The sequence below is a fragment of the Centruroides vittatus genome, unplaced genomic scaffold, assembly GCF_030686945.1.
Source record: "Centruroides vittatus isolate TY-2023 unplaced genomic scaffold, ASM3068694v2 scaffold_1444, whole genome shotgun sequence".
Classification (NCBI taxonomy): domain Eukaryota; kingdom Metazoa; phylum Arthropoda; class Arachnida; order Scorpiones; family Buthidae; genus Centruroides; species Centruroides vittatus.
Genome location: NW_027122679.1, coordinates 340082 through 352525, shown reverse-complemented (window position 1 = coordinate 352525; position 12444 = coordinate 340082). Strand labels below are relative to the sequence as shown.

The 12444-nt window shown below is 32.4% G+C and overlaps 1 protein-coding gene across 1 annotated transcript in view; it reads left to right on the top strand.

Annotated features, from left to right (window-relative positions):
* The window catches only part of Epg5 (ectopic P-granules autophagy protein 5), a 123087-nt gene that overhangs the window by 35163 nt on the left and 75480 nt on the right, over window positions 1-12444 (top strand). Inside the window, exons 9-11 of the mRNA XM_067284658.1 lie at window positions 3071-3227; window positions 3321-3464; window positions 10414-10556. Of these exons, the coding sequence (XP_067140759.1) occupies window positions 3071-3227; window positions 3321-3464; window positions 10414-10556 (444 nt within the window). The remainder of the gene's footprint in view (window positions 1-3070; window positions 3228-3320; window positions 3465-10413; window positions 10557-12444) is intronic.

Sequence of the window (12444 nt, the reverse complement as noted above, 5' to 3'; positions counted from 1 at the left end):
TATACTCTAATTAGTAATAAATAATAATATTTAGCAATCTCTATTTCTAGTTTCCTTGTCTGAATCTTCTTTTAAAGAAGAATATATGAAATCTCTGTGTATAAGAGATGTGACTGCAATTAAAATTTTATTTTACTTTAAATTCTGAACTATAGAAACATTCCTTTGAGGACTTTAGAAGAAATTATTATTGTTACTAACAGCAACTTAGTTTTGAATAAAAAATGTGAACCTTCTGATTTGGATCCTCTCATCATCATCATTTTTAAGTGGACATCTTAAATACAACAATCAAATTTATAGTACTTTTTAACACATTTTTGAATTGATCATAGATTAATTTTTAATTAATTTTTGTTGAGTTACATTGTCATACATCTATATTTTCAAGATAATTTTAGATATGTCTTCTACATTTTGTTTTAAACTGTCGCACATCATTTTCATTTTAAATGATTTTTAAATGTTACATGACCACGGTTTGTAAGTTTAAATGCCTGATGTTTGAAAATGTTGATTTTTTTTCAGTTAATGTTGAAGTATATGTTTAGAAACTTAATCCTGAAAAATTTTTTATCTTAGGAAACGTTTAACATTTAGAATTTTATCATTTTTTTTTTGTGGTTATCATCAATGGAATTGTACTTGACTTAAGAGTTTTATAAACATTTCTAAGTAATAACAACATTGCTGTCAAATATCAAATACCAAATGAAATAACATCTTATTTTTGAACTTTTAATAAATGAGAAATCGTAATACATAAAATCAATCAATTTTGTTAATTTCATGCATGTAATGAGGAGGAAATTTATATTTAAAATGTAGTATTACATAATAGACATTTCAGTTTTGAAAATTTGCAATATCATTTACTCACTCAATCATATTATAAAGTATAATATAAAGTACAGCATGTTTTTATGTTTATAAAAAAATTAGTCAATAATAGTAATTAAGTTCAGACTGATTATTTCCATTATATTTTGTTTTTATCAGATATATTTTCATAAAATAATATAACATAACAAGCAATTATTCATTGTGACATGGTCACAATGCTGGGCTGCAATTTTTAATTTAAATATATGCTCTCCACATCAAATTAGTAGTGGCTTGCCTCTGTACATCATGCTTTTCCTTTAACAATAGAGTCAGTCCAGTCATTTAACACCTTTTGGGAGAAAATTCTTAAATTGAAATAACGTAATTTTCAGTTTGAATCCAAAGTTTGTATATAGTTAATTGGGCCTCCTGTCCCTAAGGTTTCTATATCTGGTCTCGTCTTTCATATATCTAACTCTGCTCTCAAGATTAAGGAAAGATGGATGGACAGATGACAGCGGGAATTTATAAGTCTACAATTTTTTCAAATTGCAGCCTAAAAAACATTACGTAAATAAAGATTTTTATTTAGTAATCGAAATAGATGTTATTTTGACTGACTGACAAATATACAAAGTCCATCAGTACATGGAGGTGTGGAGGGTAAGATGATGAGGTGGTTGCCTCAAGTGACAAAGTGAAAATGTGACATAATGAGTGTCAAAAATGTTCAAAAGGAGAGAAAAATAAATAAAAATAATGAGCTGAATGCAGTAAATGTACATTAAAGTTGTTTATTAAATGTTTATATAAGCATGCCAGCACTTGACTTGTTCTCTATTAGCAACCATTCTGGAAACAGAGTCAGCAGAAATTTGTTTTTTCTCAGGTGCTAATTAGTTACTATCGAGCAGCGCTGCATCAGTGTGACTATGAACTGTTACATGGGAGGAGGAGCACATATACGGGAAATCCTCGTTAGTTTGAAATTTAAGGGATGAAATAATTGCAACTTCAAATTATTGAGTTTTGAATTATCCAAGATTTACATATTTCTACACAGTATGCCAAATGCCATGTAACTGATGTAATTTATTAAGCAAATGGAATATGGCTATGTAGCAGAAAGTTATTTTCATTATTATTACAGTTATTATTATTAATTAATATAAATAAACTGCAGGTAAACAGCACTTGTCCAGTGAGAACCTCACAGGTTGTCAGATAGGTTTTATAAAAAGCAAAGCAGAATTCCTCAAAATGTAACCCAAATTATTTTAAAAGTAGTCCAAAAAGTATAAGTTGCCCAAATGTAGTATTTTAGAGCTCTCCCTACAAATATCTCAATCTGCTACTTGTAGCCCAATGTTGCAATCTCAAAACCCAGCTGTATCTTATGAGATAAGAAGAAAATAGATATTCCATTGGTAAGATGATATCCGAAAATATGTTATTGTAAAAGCAAATCCATATTGACCAGATTAGAGTTGTTGTTGGTCTATTGTTCTCTTATAGTATGGAGGCACTTTGATCTAAAAAATGAGTTAATATATCCATATTGCAGTTCAGACAGAATTTTCACTTGGAATTTTAAAGTAGCCATATTTCAAACTAACCAAATTCGTTAACATGTAAATCTCTATATCCCCAGCCAGGACAAAATTACAGTTATGAACTAACAGGATTTTGGACTATCTGAATTTGAATTAATGAGGATTTTCTGTAATTAATATAGGATTGTATAGTGCTTCATTATTTCAACAGAAATTTTAGAATCAGATATTATTTACATACAAAAAGTTAATATTTCTAGGAAATAATAATGTAGAAAAATGAAAATTTCTCTTTATATCTCATTCTGTTTTTTGTGACTACAGTAGAGCATCGATTATCCGACCCTCGATTAACCAACTTATCGGTTAACCGACCTCATTCTAGTCGGCAAATTCAAATGTCTGCTAGTGATATGGCGCTACAATATTTGGTTATGTCTTGGCTACTTTAATATTATTTTTGTTAAATTTTTGCATGTTTTAGCTGGCAGCACTGGCTCGACTATGAAAGGGAGGCTAGTATTTAAACCAGGCCTAACACACTATACTAATAATGTATTTTTTCATACTTTTCGGTTATCCGACCAACGCCAGTCCCCAATTAAGTCGGATAATCGATGCTCTACTGTATTTATAAAATAATAAATATATGTATATGATATAGAAGTTTTAAAAGCTTTTCAAATTTTCAGATAAAGAATTTTGCAAAATAGATAATTTTGAAGAAAAAAAAATGGTCAAGCTTCTGTCCATTGTTACGTGGTTAATATATATTTTTCGTGAAGGTTTTAATACATTTCAATGCAGAAAATACTGTGATTTTTCTAAACTTCTTGGACAGTATATTAGGTATATTGAACACACATTTTTATGATGATTTTATTTACATCTAATGTAAAAATATTCTAGTATTTTAAAATAATAATTAAATTTATTTTTTAGTGATTCAGTAAAATACATTTGTTATCATTGGAAGAATTTTAGAAGTTCTCATGAATCAGTAGATGAAGCAATGACAAAAAGACTTCAAGTGGAATTTGATCAGTTTATATACAGATCAGTTGCCAGCATTTTAACTTCTAAAAGGTAAATTAAATGTAGCCCTATATATATATATATATATATATAATATACACACAGCCAAATGATAAATCCACTAATTTTAATAATTAATACTAAGTAATTTGCTACTAGAGGTAGACATTAGGCACCATCTCTTATCTAAGTTAATAATTATAATTTATTAATAATTAATATTTTGGAATCATCTGGAAGAAAAGAACTTACGTTGCGCTTAGGATTATTTAATATACATGTAAATTAAACAATTAACAAAAATGAAGAAAATGTTTTATATTACAGTATTTAGATAAAATAATAATTTTATCACATTATTTTATATTTGTTTTAATCTATATATATAAATGAGAATGTTTGTTTGTTTGTTCACTATACATTCCTAGGCCGTTTGACCAATTACTACAAAACTCAAAGTTATGTTTATATACTTCTAACTTGTATAATGTCATACATCCCATCCCAAAATTTTGATTGGATTTCTATAAATTGATTCATTTCTGTCTACATTCAATTTGCTGGCCTTACATGTAGTGCTATCATTGTAAACTGTCTATTGGCAAGAAAATTTAGCAAAATAATAAATTGAATGTAATTCTTATAAAAAAATATATATATATATATATATATTTATATTATATTATATTATATTATATTCACTTAATTACTGCAACAGGTAGCACATAGTTCAGTTAGTCATGGGTTTGGGCATGGCCAACAGGATGGCCTGTGGAATTTTCTGGATTTTCTTCATCTAAATAGGGTCCAGTTTCCCATAAAAGTCTTTGTGGGATGCATCCCTCTCAGCAGATCACCCACGTGTCATGTTGCCATAACTAAATCAACCAAACTAATTCTAATAATTTTTTTATAAACTTGCTGTTATGAGAACATAAACGTTGCAAAAAGTTCACTGAGTTCAGCGTTATATCCACATTTGCTTGTCGCAAGTACTTTAGACAAACCTTACTGTCGTCGTCTTCAGGCGAGTGCATAAATTTGCCGAAAAACTTTAAAAAAGAACTAATCCAATGCAGAATAGAACGCATAAAGCTTTACCAAAGCCATTAAGAATGTAAAGCGAACATTCAAAATGTTCGAAAGCTGATTGAGCATCTGGCTCCGTGACTAGCAAGGCCGCGCATGCGCAGACCCGAGCTCACGCTAAACATATATTAGATAACGCTAAAATGCGCTTAAATGCTTGAATAACGTGACCCAAACATTGGGCAGATCAAGAGTGGGAGTGTTGCATGCTTCTAGCGTGCAACACTCCCACTCTTGATCTGCCTAATCTTGAAGAAGCTATACTGTGGGAAGCTACACTCCCACTCTTGAAGAAACTATACTGTGGGTAAACTCCACAGTATAGCTTCTTATTCCGCCCAGATGTTAGAAAATAAATTAAGCAGCAAGCTCCTATGGTTAGCACATTCGGCGCGCAAGCAGAACAAGGTGGAGATGAGTACCCCATACTACAACTACACGGATGAAAACGTGCCCAATGATGTGCACAGAGTTCTACAGCGGAGACCTATGTGCATTCCTCCCCCAGCAACAATCTTTTCCGGTTGATCCCGGCCACATTAGCAGCGCTTAAGCCCTGTCAAATGGATACTGCATGTTCATAAATGGAGCTGTCTATACTCTCGAGTGTTGCTATGGCAAAGCAAAGCTCTGGTAAACCCAATGGCGTTGTGGACTATTGAGCGGTGGAGCGTTTTCTTGACAGAGCCAGCCTGAGACTTCTCATCTCCGACAAGGACAAGAGGTTTGTGTTGTGCAGAGAAAGTGACTTTCTCACCAGGGCCAACAAATTTCTAACGCAGTCACACTCCTCGGAATTGAGTGAGGACCCCACTCCAACGACACTATGGAAAGCAAGAAGAATCATCACACTACCAGGAGTTTCTGCAACCCTAACTGGGCCTCTTGATCCTCCCCCAACATTGCATGTCCTAGGTTGTTCTTTCAACCAAAAACCCATAAAGCAAATTGGCCGCTACGCCCGCTAGTAAACAAACGGTCTCATCCCACCTATTATTTAGAGAAAGCGCTCGCTAAATTTCTGCGCATCATAGTTCTGGATTCCCCACACGTTACTCCCTCTTCTGTTATTGCCAAGTCCACCATCGCGTAAAGCATCGGAGTTCTACCACATGACGCCTACACCTTCTACAAGCTAGATGTAATTTCTTTATACCCTTCTGTACCCCTCTTTGAGGCCGTAATGCTAGCTAACTCTCTTCTACTAAAAAACGGCTTCAGCATTCAGCAGGTACTTGATTTACGAGATGCGCTCATTTTCGTCACTGAGCATAATTACTTCCGTTTCAACCAGAGAATTTATTTACAAAAGCAAGGGGTCCCCATGGGCTCTCCTTTATCTGCCATCTTAGCGGAACTCGTCATGAGAGAGATAGAGCGCAAAACGTTCGATTCCCCCCTTGCTATCCGCTACCTGTGCTTGTATCTGCACTATGTAGATGACATCTTAGTAGCATGGGAAGACACAGAGGAGGCCTTTCTTACCTTTAAGCAACACCTCTCAAGTGTATACCCTTCCATTAATTTTACCTGGGAGAAAGAGAACAACACTGCAATAACGTTCTTAGACCTGCGTATACGTAAGTCTTCAGAAGGTCTACAATTCTCGATACACCACAAGTCCAACATAGCTCCGTACATCATCCAGGCAGAGGCCTTTCAGCCTTCTCGATATGCCAATGCTGCCATCGCCTACCTCATAAGAAGGGCATTTTTGCTTTCTTCCACGCAGGAGCTGGCCAATATCGAGTTAGATAACATCAGTTTGGCAGTACGCACGGCTGGCTTCTCACGTGCAAAATTTACACATGTGCTCAGTAGGGTAAAGAATTCATTGTTTCCAAGCACCATGCTAAGCAGCAAGAGGGAGGTTTTGGTGATTCAAACATCGTTGCCATACCTCGGACCCCTCTCTATACGTATCTGCAGAATATTTAGGAAGTGCAACCTGGTACTACCATTAGCTCCACTTCTAAGCTTACGCAAGCTTCTGTGTAATGACAGAGACAAGTTCTCCACGCTCGAGAAGTCGGGGGTCTGTGCTGTCCCACTGGAAAATCTAGCAACAGGAGTAAGCACACGATATATCGGGGCCACCACCAGAATGCTTGTCAGCCGCCTTGCTGAGCACCAAGACGACGTGGTGAGGGGTAGGCACACCACAGAGCTGGCAAAAAAGGTTCTCAAACCGGGTTACAATCCGCTATGGTCGCAAGCGCATATGCTCAAGTGCTGCAATGATAGAAAAATAGTTTTCATCTGGGAATCCCTCCTTACCGCCACGCTAGAAGCATGCAACACTCCCACTCTTCATCTGCCCAATGTTTGGGTCACGTTATTCAAGCGTTTAAGTGCGTTTTAGCGTTATCTAATATACGTTTAGCGCGACCTCGGGTCTGCGCATGCGCGGCCTCGCTAGTCGCAGAGCCAGATGCTCGATCGGCTTTTGAACGTTTTGAATGTTTGCTTTACATTCTTAATGGCTTTGGTAAAGCTTTATGCGTTCTATTCTGCATCGGATTAGTTCTTTTTTAAAGTTTTTCGGCAAATTTATGCACTCGCCTGAAGACGACGACAGTAAGGTTCGTTGAAAGTACTTGCGACAAGCAAATGTGGATATAACGCTGAACTCAGTGAACTTTTTGCAACGTTTATACGGTGTTTGGTGTGAAAATTATTGTACCGATATATATGAGGACATACTTCCCATGTAGTTTGTAGGCATCTTTATAATGTTCTTAAAATTGATTTTACCAAATACATTTTTGAAATTTATGATTAATAATGCCAGGTGTAATAAGGCAGTATATATATATTTAAATATATATTAATATATATAATAATAGGAAATAGACAATTATTAGATGTGGACTAGTGCATGTTAAGAGCTGTACAAATTGAATTATTGCCTTATTAGGTTCTTGAAGGAGAACCTAGTAAATAAGATGTCACAAGTGTGAGCTAAGTGCCATTCAGTGTAATTCCGGGAAATTTTAACTGTACAAATTTTTAACTAAATATATGTAATTTTTAAGCATGATGTATATTAATTAGCACCTCCTTACCAAGATACATCAAAAGAAAAGCTGACAGAAGAGGGGTGTATGCCCGAAACACGTATCGACACACAAGATATTTCTGAATAAAGAGTGATGTCAAAGATGCCCAGTGTCAGTCTATGCACCTAGTTGTAACAGAAAAAACATCTTAACACTTGTTACAACATTTATGCTAACAAGTGTCTAAAATATTGCATCCTATTATTAATATCTAGAGAGTTTGATTTTTAATTAAAATGAAATATTATATAGATTATAATATGAAATAAATTAAAATACTTGCTCGTAATTGTGTTTAAATGTAAAAAGTTTATTTTACAAATTTAGTTCAGTTATGATTTATTTTACTTACTAATTTTGTGATGTCAGCCAGGGATATGGAGTTTTGATTACACTCGTTATATCACTTAATCGGCTAACTAATCGATTAGACTAACCTCAGTTGTCGTAGGATGGCATAAAAGCCATCCTATGACAACTACTTTTATATTTATAAGAATTTCAAGAAGACACTAAATTATGAAATCTTGGTCTTTGTCGAGCTCCTGACACCAGCTAGGGTAATTAAAATTATGCACCCTAACTTGCAATTACTTCAATCAGTAAATGACGTCCAAGTGATGACGTCCGAATAGAGATCATAGGAGGGTTAAATCAAGTGAGGAGGAATGTGTCATTAACGACAAATAATTTGAACTCAATAAACGAATGGACTCGAAATATAAACATAACAAGCATTATTTATTAGATTAAATGAATAAACTATACAGAGGACTCTACATACAACATTAGATAGCAAAAGTAACATATCAAGTAGTTCATGTGGCAAGTTGTGGTTTTGAAGACTGCCTTCTATGTGGCAATATCACTTACGATAAACTGCCTGAAGTGATGGGAAAATTCCCTTTTTAATGGGCTATCTGCCCAATAGCATCCAAGGGACATGTGAGATGTGTAATGAGTGCAGAGAGGGTAAATCGACATATGGCTGTTTGAAAAAGAGATAAGGCCATGTGGGAAAGGAAGTTGATTTCCTCTTCCTCCAAAAATGATGAATAAAACTCCCTTTCATATAAACAACTTATATAAAAATTTAATGAATTTTCTCTGTTAAACTAATTAAATAATCCCGATTCTCACAATTGTATTTTTTTTTCATAAAACCAAATTGTTCGTAGCTATGATCAAAAAATTAAAAACAGTTTTATAAATTTCATTTCATAAAAGAATTTTTATAAAATATATTAATTAAAATGTTTTTGGTAAGTTATAAAAACTATTTCTTGGATAAATTTATGGAAAATATTTAAATAGAATGGTAAAAAAGTCTAGAACTAACATAATATATATATGAAGACCTATTAATAAGGCCAGAAATGTGTTAATTAAAAGTGATGCTAGAATGAAAAGATGTGTATTTGTGAGTTGTTTATAATACATCTTTGCACAATCACTTTCCTACTGGTAGACAAAATTCTGGCCATGTTTTTTTACAGTAGAGAATCGATTATCCGACCCCCGATTAACCGACCGCGTTCTAGTCGGCAAATTCAAATGTTCGCTAGTGATGTGGCGCTACAATATTTGGTTATGTCTTGGCTACTCTAATATTATTTTTGTTAAATTTTTGCATGTTTTAGCTGGCAGAACTGGCTCGACCATGAAAGGGAGGCTAGTATTTAAACCAGGCCTAATACACTATACTAATAATGTATTTTTTCATACTTTTCGGTTATCCGACCAACCCCAGTCCCCAATTAAGTCGGGTAATCGATGCTCTACTGTATAAGAATCTTGTGGAAAGATCTGGAAATTTTGAAAAACTTTCTGAATGTCTTGATCAGTTCACTTGTTAGCTGAGTCATTTCTGCTTTGATCATGTAGCTACCTTATAACTCTTACTTGTAAGTGATACTCAATACAGTAAAGCCTTGATTTAACAGACTAATTTGGGTGTTATATAATAAAGTAGGTTTTCCAAATGTGTGCGATAAAAATTGACAATTAATTTATCTGTTTTACATAAATACATATATGTAAGTAAATTAAAATGAAGTATTTTATGAGAAGTTTAATCTTACAGAAAACTTTTTTATATGTGTTATTCCTTAGGTACTCACTAGTTTCAGACTGTATAAGAAACAAGTGTATGATTTAAATTGAAATAAATGAACATTTTTTGGAAAATACACTTTGAGTGGTGACTCTTGGGTTTGAAAAAATTTCTGCTAATTACATATAAAAAGCATTTTAAAATTAATGGAGTTTTAATTATCACATACAACGTAGACTGGAAATTTTGTCTGCTAAATCCAAAATCCATTAAATTGAAGTTTTATGGTATGTTGAGTATATTGCATTGGTTAATAAGCACTTTTGGAAATAATTTTGCAAGTTTTTTAATATTATATGCCAGGGGTGGGCAAGCAAGAGTTCAGCGGGAGCCGAAATGTAGGTTTTGCAAAATGCATGGGAGCCGCGGTTCTGTACCGTCGTGGCGGATAGTATGGTAAGGCGTGCGATTTTATTATATAATATAAATATAATATAAAACAAATATTGAATTTTTTTAATAAACATATTTTCACAAAATTATAAAAATAAAATTGTAAAAATAATAATAATAAAACAGAAATTAACCATTTCGGCAAGAGCCGCACGTAACTCAAAAAGAGCCGCATTTGCCTATGTCTGTTATATGCATATGATTAAAATGTTTTGTTCTGAAATTTTTTCTTAGCAATTAATTTCTTTTTATTTTATCAAAAGTTTTAAATCATATATTTAATTGTAGCTTTTAAATTGCATATTATCTATCATTATAAAACAAAAAGATTTGTTAATATTTGCAGAAAAGAAGCGTGGCAATATTTAGTGCTGCCTTATGAATTAGTATCACCAGAAACAATGTGGCATATAGCATGGTTGATGGTTAACTGGCATTCTACAGATAGTAATGAATTATCTGAATCAGATATTATTTCTAAGTTACAAGGTAAGTTCTTAATTCTGTTCAAACAGTTATTTTTTAAAATAAAATTAATTTATTGTAAATAAGTTAAATTTGATCATCACCTGAAGATGTTAATAAATAAGTATTTTGCTAAGTTAAAAACTAACTAATAGAACCTTAGTTAACTTTAAGGGGGGAAAAAAATCATTCTACATCAGTTTCAGTATTGTTTACTTTTTAAAAATTGCTTTTAAATATAGACTGCTTCCTAGTAACAATTTATGTTTGAAAGTATGAATTTTTCTGTACTTTCAAAAACAAATTTGTTTTAAAACTTTTAAATCTTATATTCAAAAAGAAATTAATAATAAAATTTATCTTTCATATACAGAAAAGTAAAAAAAATCAAGCAATGAGTTGCACAACTTTCCCAGTTGTTGTTATTTAAAAAAAAATCTTTTATATTATTAAGCAAAATAAATAAAATTGTGTGGCACCATTTGTTATGAGATTTTGTTATAAAAAGCTTATTTTTAATTACTATAAAATGGCAAAAAACTTAATTTTGAGAGTAGGGATGGGTTTATGCAAAATGTTTAAATGCTAATAATGAATAAAGTGTTTGTTAAGTCCTATTCCCTCTCAAGATATGACACATTACATTCCTTTATCTCCTCACCCTCTTGATCTTTAACCACCAAAATTTAATAGTATTAATGCCTCTCATATACAAGCCATTAAGCCAAATTTTGTTTCTTAATTTGTACCTCATCCTGAGATTTTAAGCAAAATAGATGCCACACACATACACACATACATCCATAGAATTTTTTTGTCTATTTTCAACATTTTTATATTCAAGGTTTCAAAACATGGCGATTTGAAAAAAAAACTCGATGTGTTAAATTTAACAAGGTTCCAATACTTTACCTTGTTATGTATACATAACAGCTGTGAAAGTAAAATTCTAATCAATTCAGATAAAATATTTTGTCTGAGAAAATGATCTTTTTTTCATTTGTCAGTCCATGACACAAATCTTTTGCAAATTGTCACACCATCTTCTGATGCTTTTTACTCAGTGAAGGTTTATTGAATTTTTTGCGTTCAGTGTGTTTGCGCTTATTAATAGCAAGCTAAACACTTCTCAGACTGGTCATAATTTTAAGACATTTTTTAATTTTTTTAGCTGTTTTACTGGAATTTGATGCAGGTCTAATAATTTAATGAATTGAGCCTTCGTTAAGCACTTGTGGTCTTCCAGAACCGGTATATAAACCATAAAATAATACTTAAGATTTCTTATATAATTCCTTATAACTTATTTTTGTTTAAATGATAACCAATTTCACAATTTGAAAGATTTTAGAATTTCAATTTATCAGTTTGCCAGATTTTAGAATTTCAATTTATCAGTTTGCCCTTTTTTATAGTCAGATAAAACAATACAAAGTCCCATTTTTAAATGACAATGACTAACCATAAAAAGGTGAAATTTTTCTTTATTGATCAATGGTAAACGATGCTGCTTGTGCAGAAATGGAAAATTCTGTGTACCAATTTACAAGGATGTGGCCAATTTTTTGTCACATTAAGAATGTGAAAATTAAGCTCTCTTTCCATAGGAAATAATAATTATGCAAAATTGTTTTAATAAAACATTGCTTGATTTACTAAATGTCAGTTATCAGATTTTATGAATTTTTTAAAAAGAAAGATAATTATTAGCATTTATTTATTGTGTGACTAAGTTTTTGTTGTGTACTGTAGGCTAATAGATGTCATAGCATTGTCATGTACTGTACTTGTATAAATATTAAATTCATAACAGACCACTAAAGACTTCAAAGTTACTCCCTAGATGCCATGTTAATTGTTAGGTATATTATAAAGAAGGATTTATTGTGAGCACATGTGATACAAGTGTAAC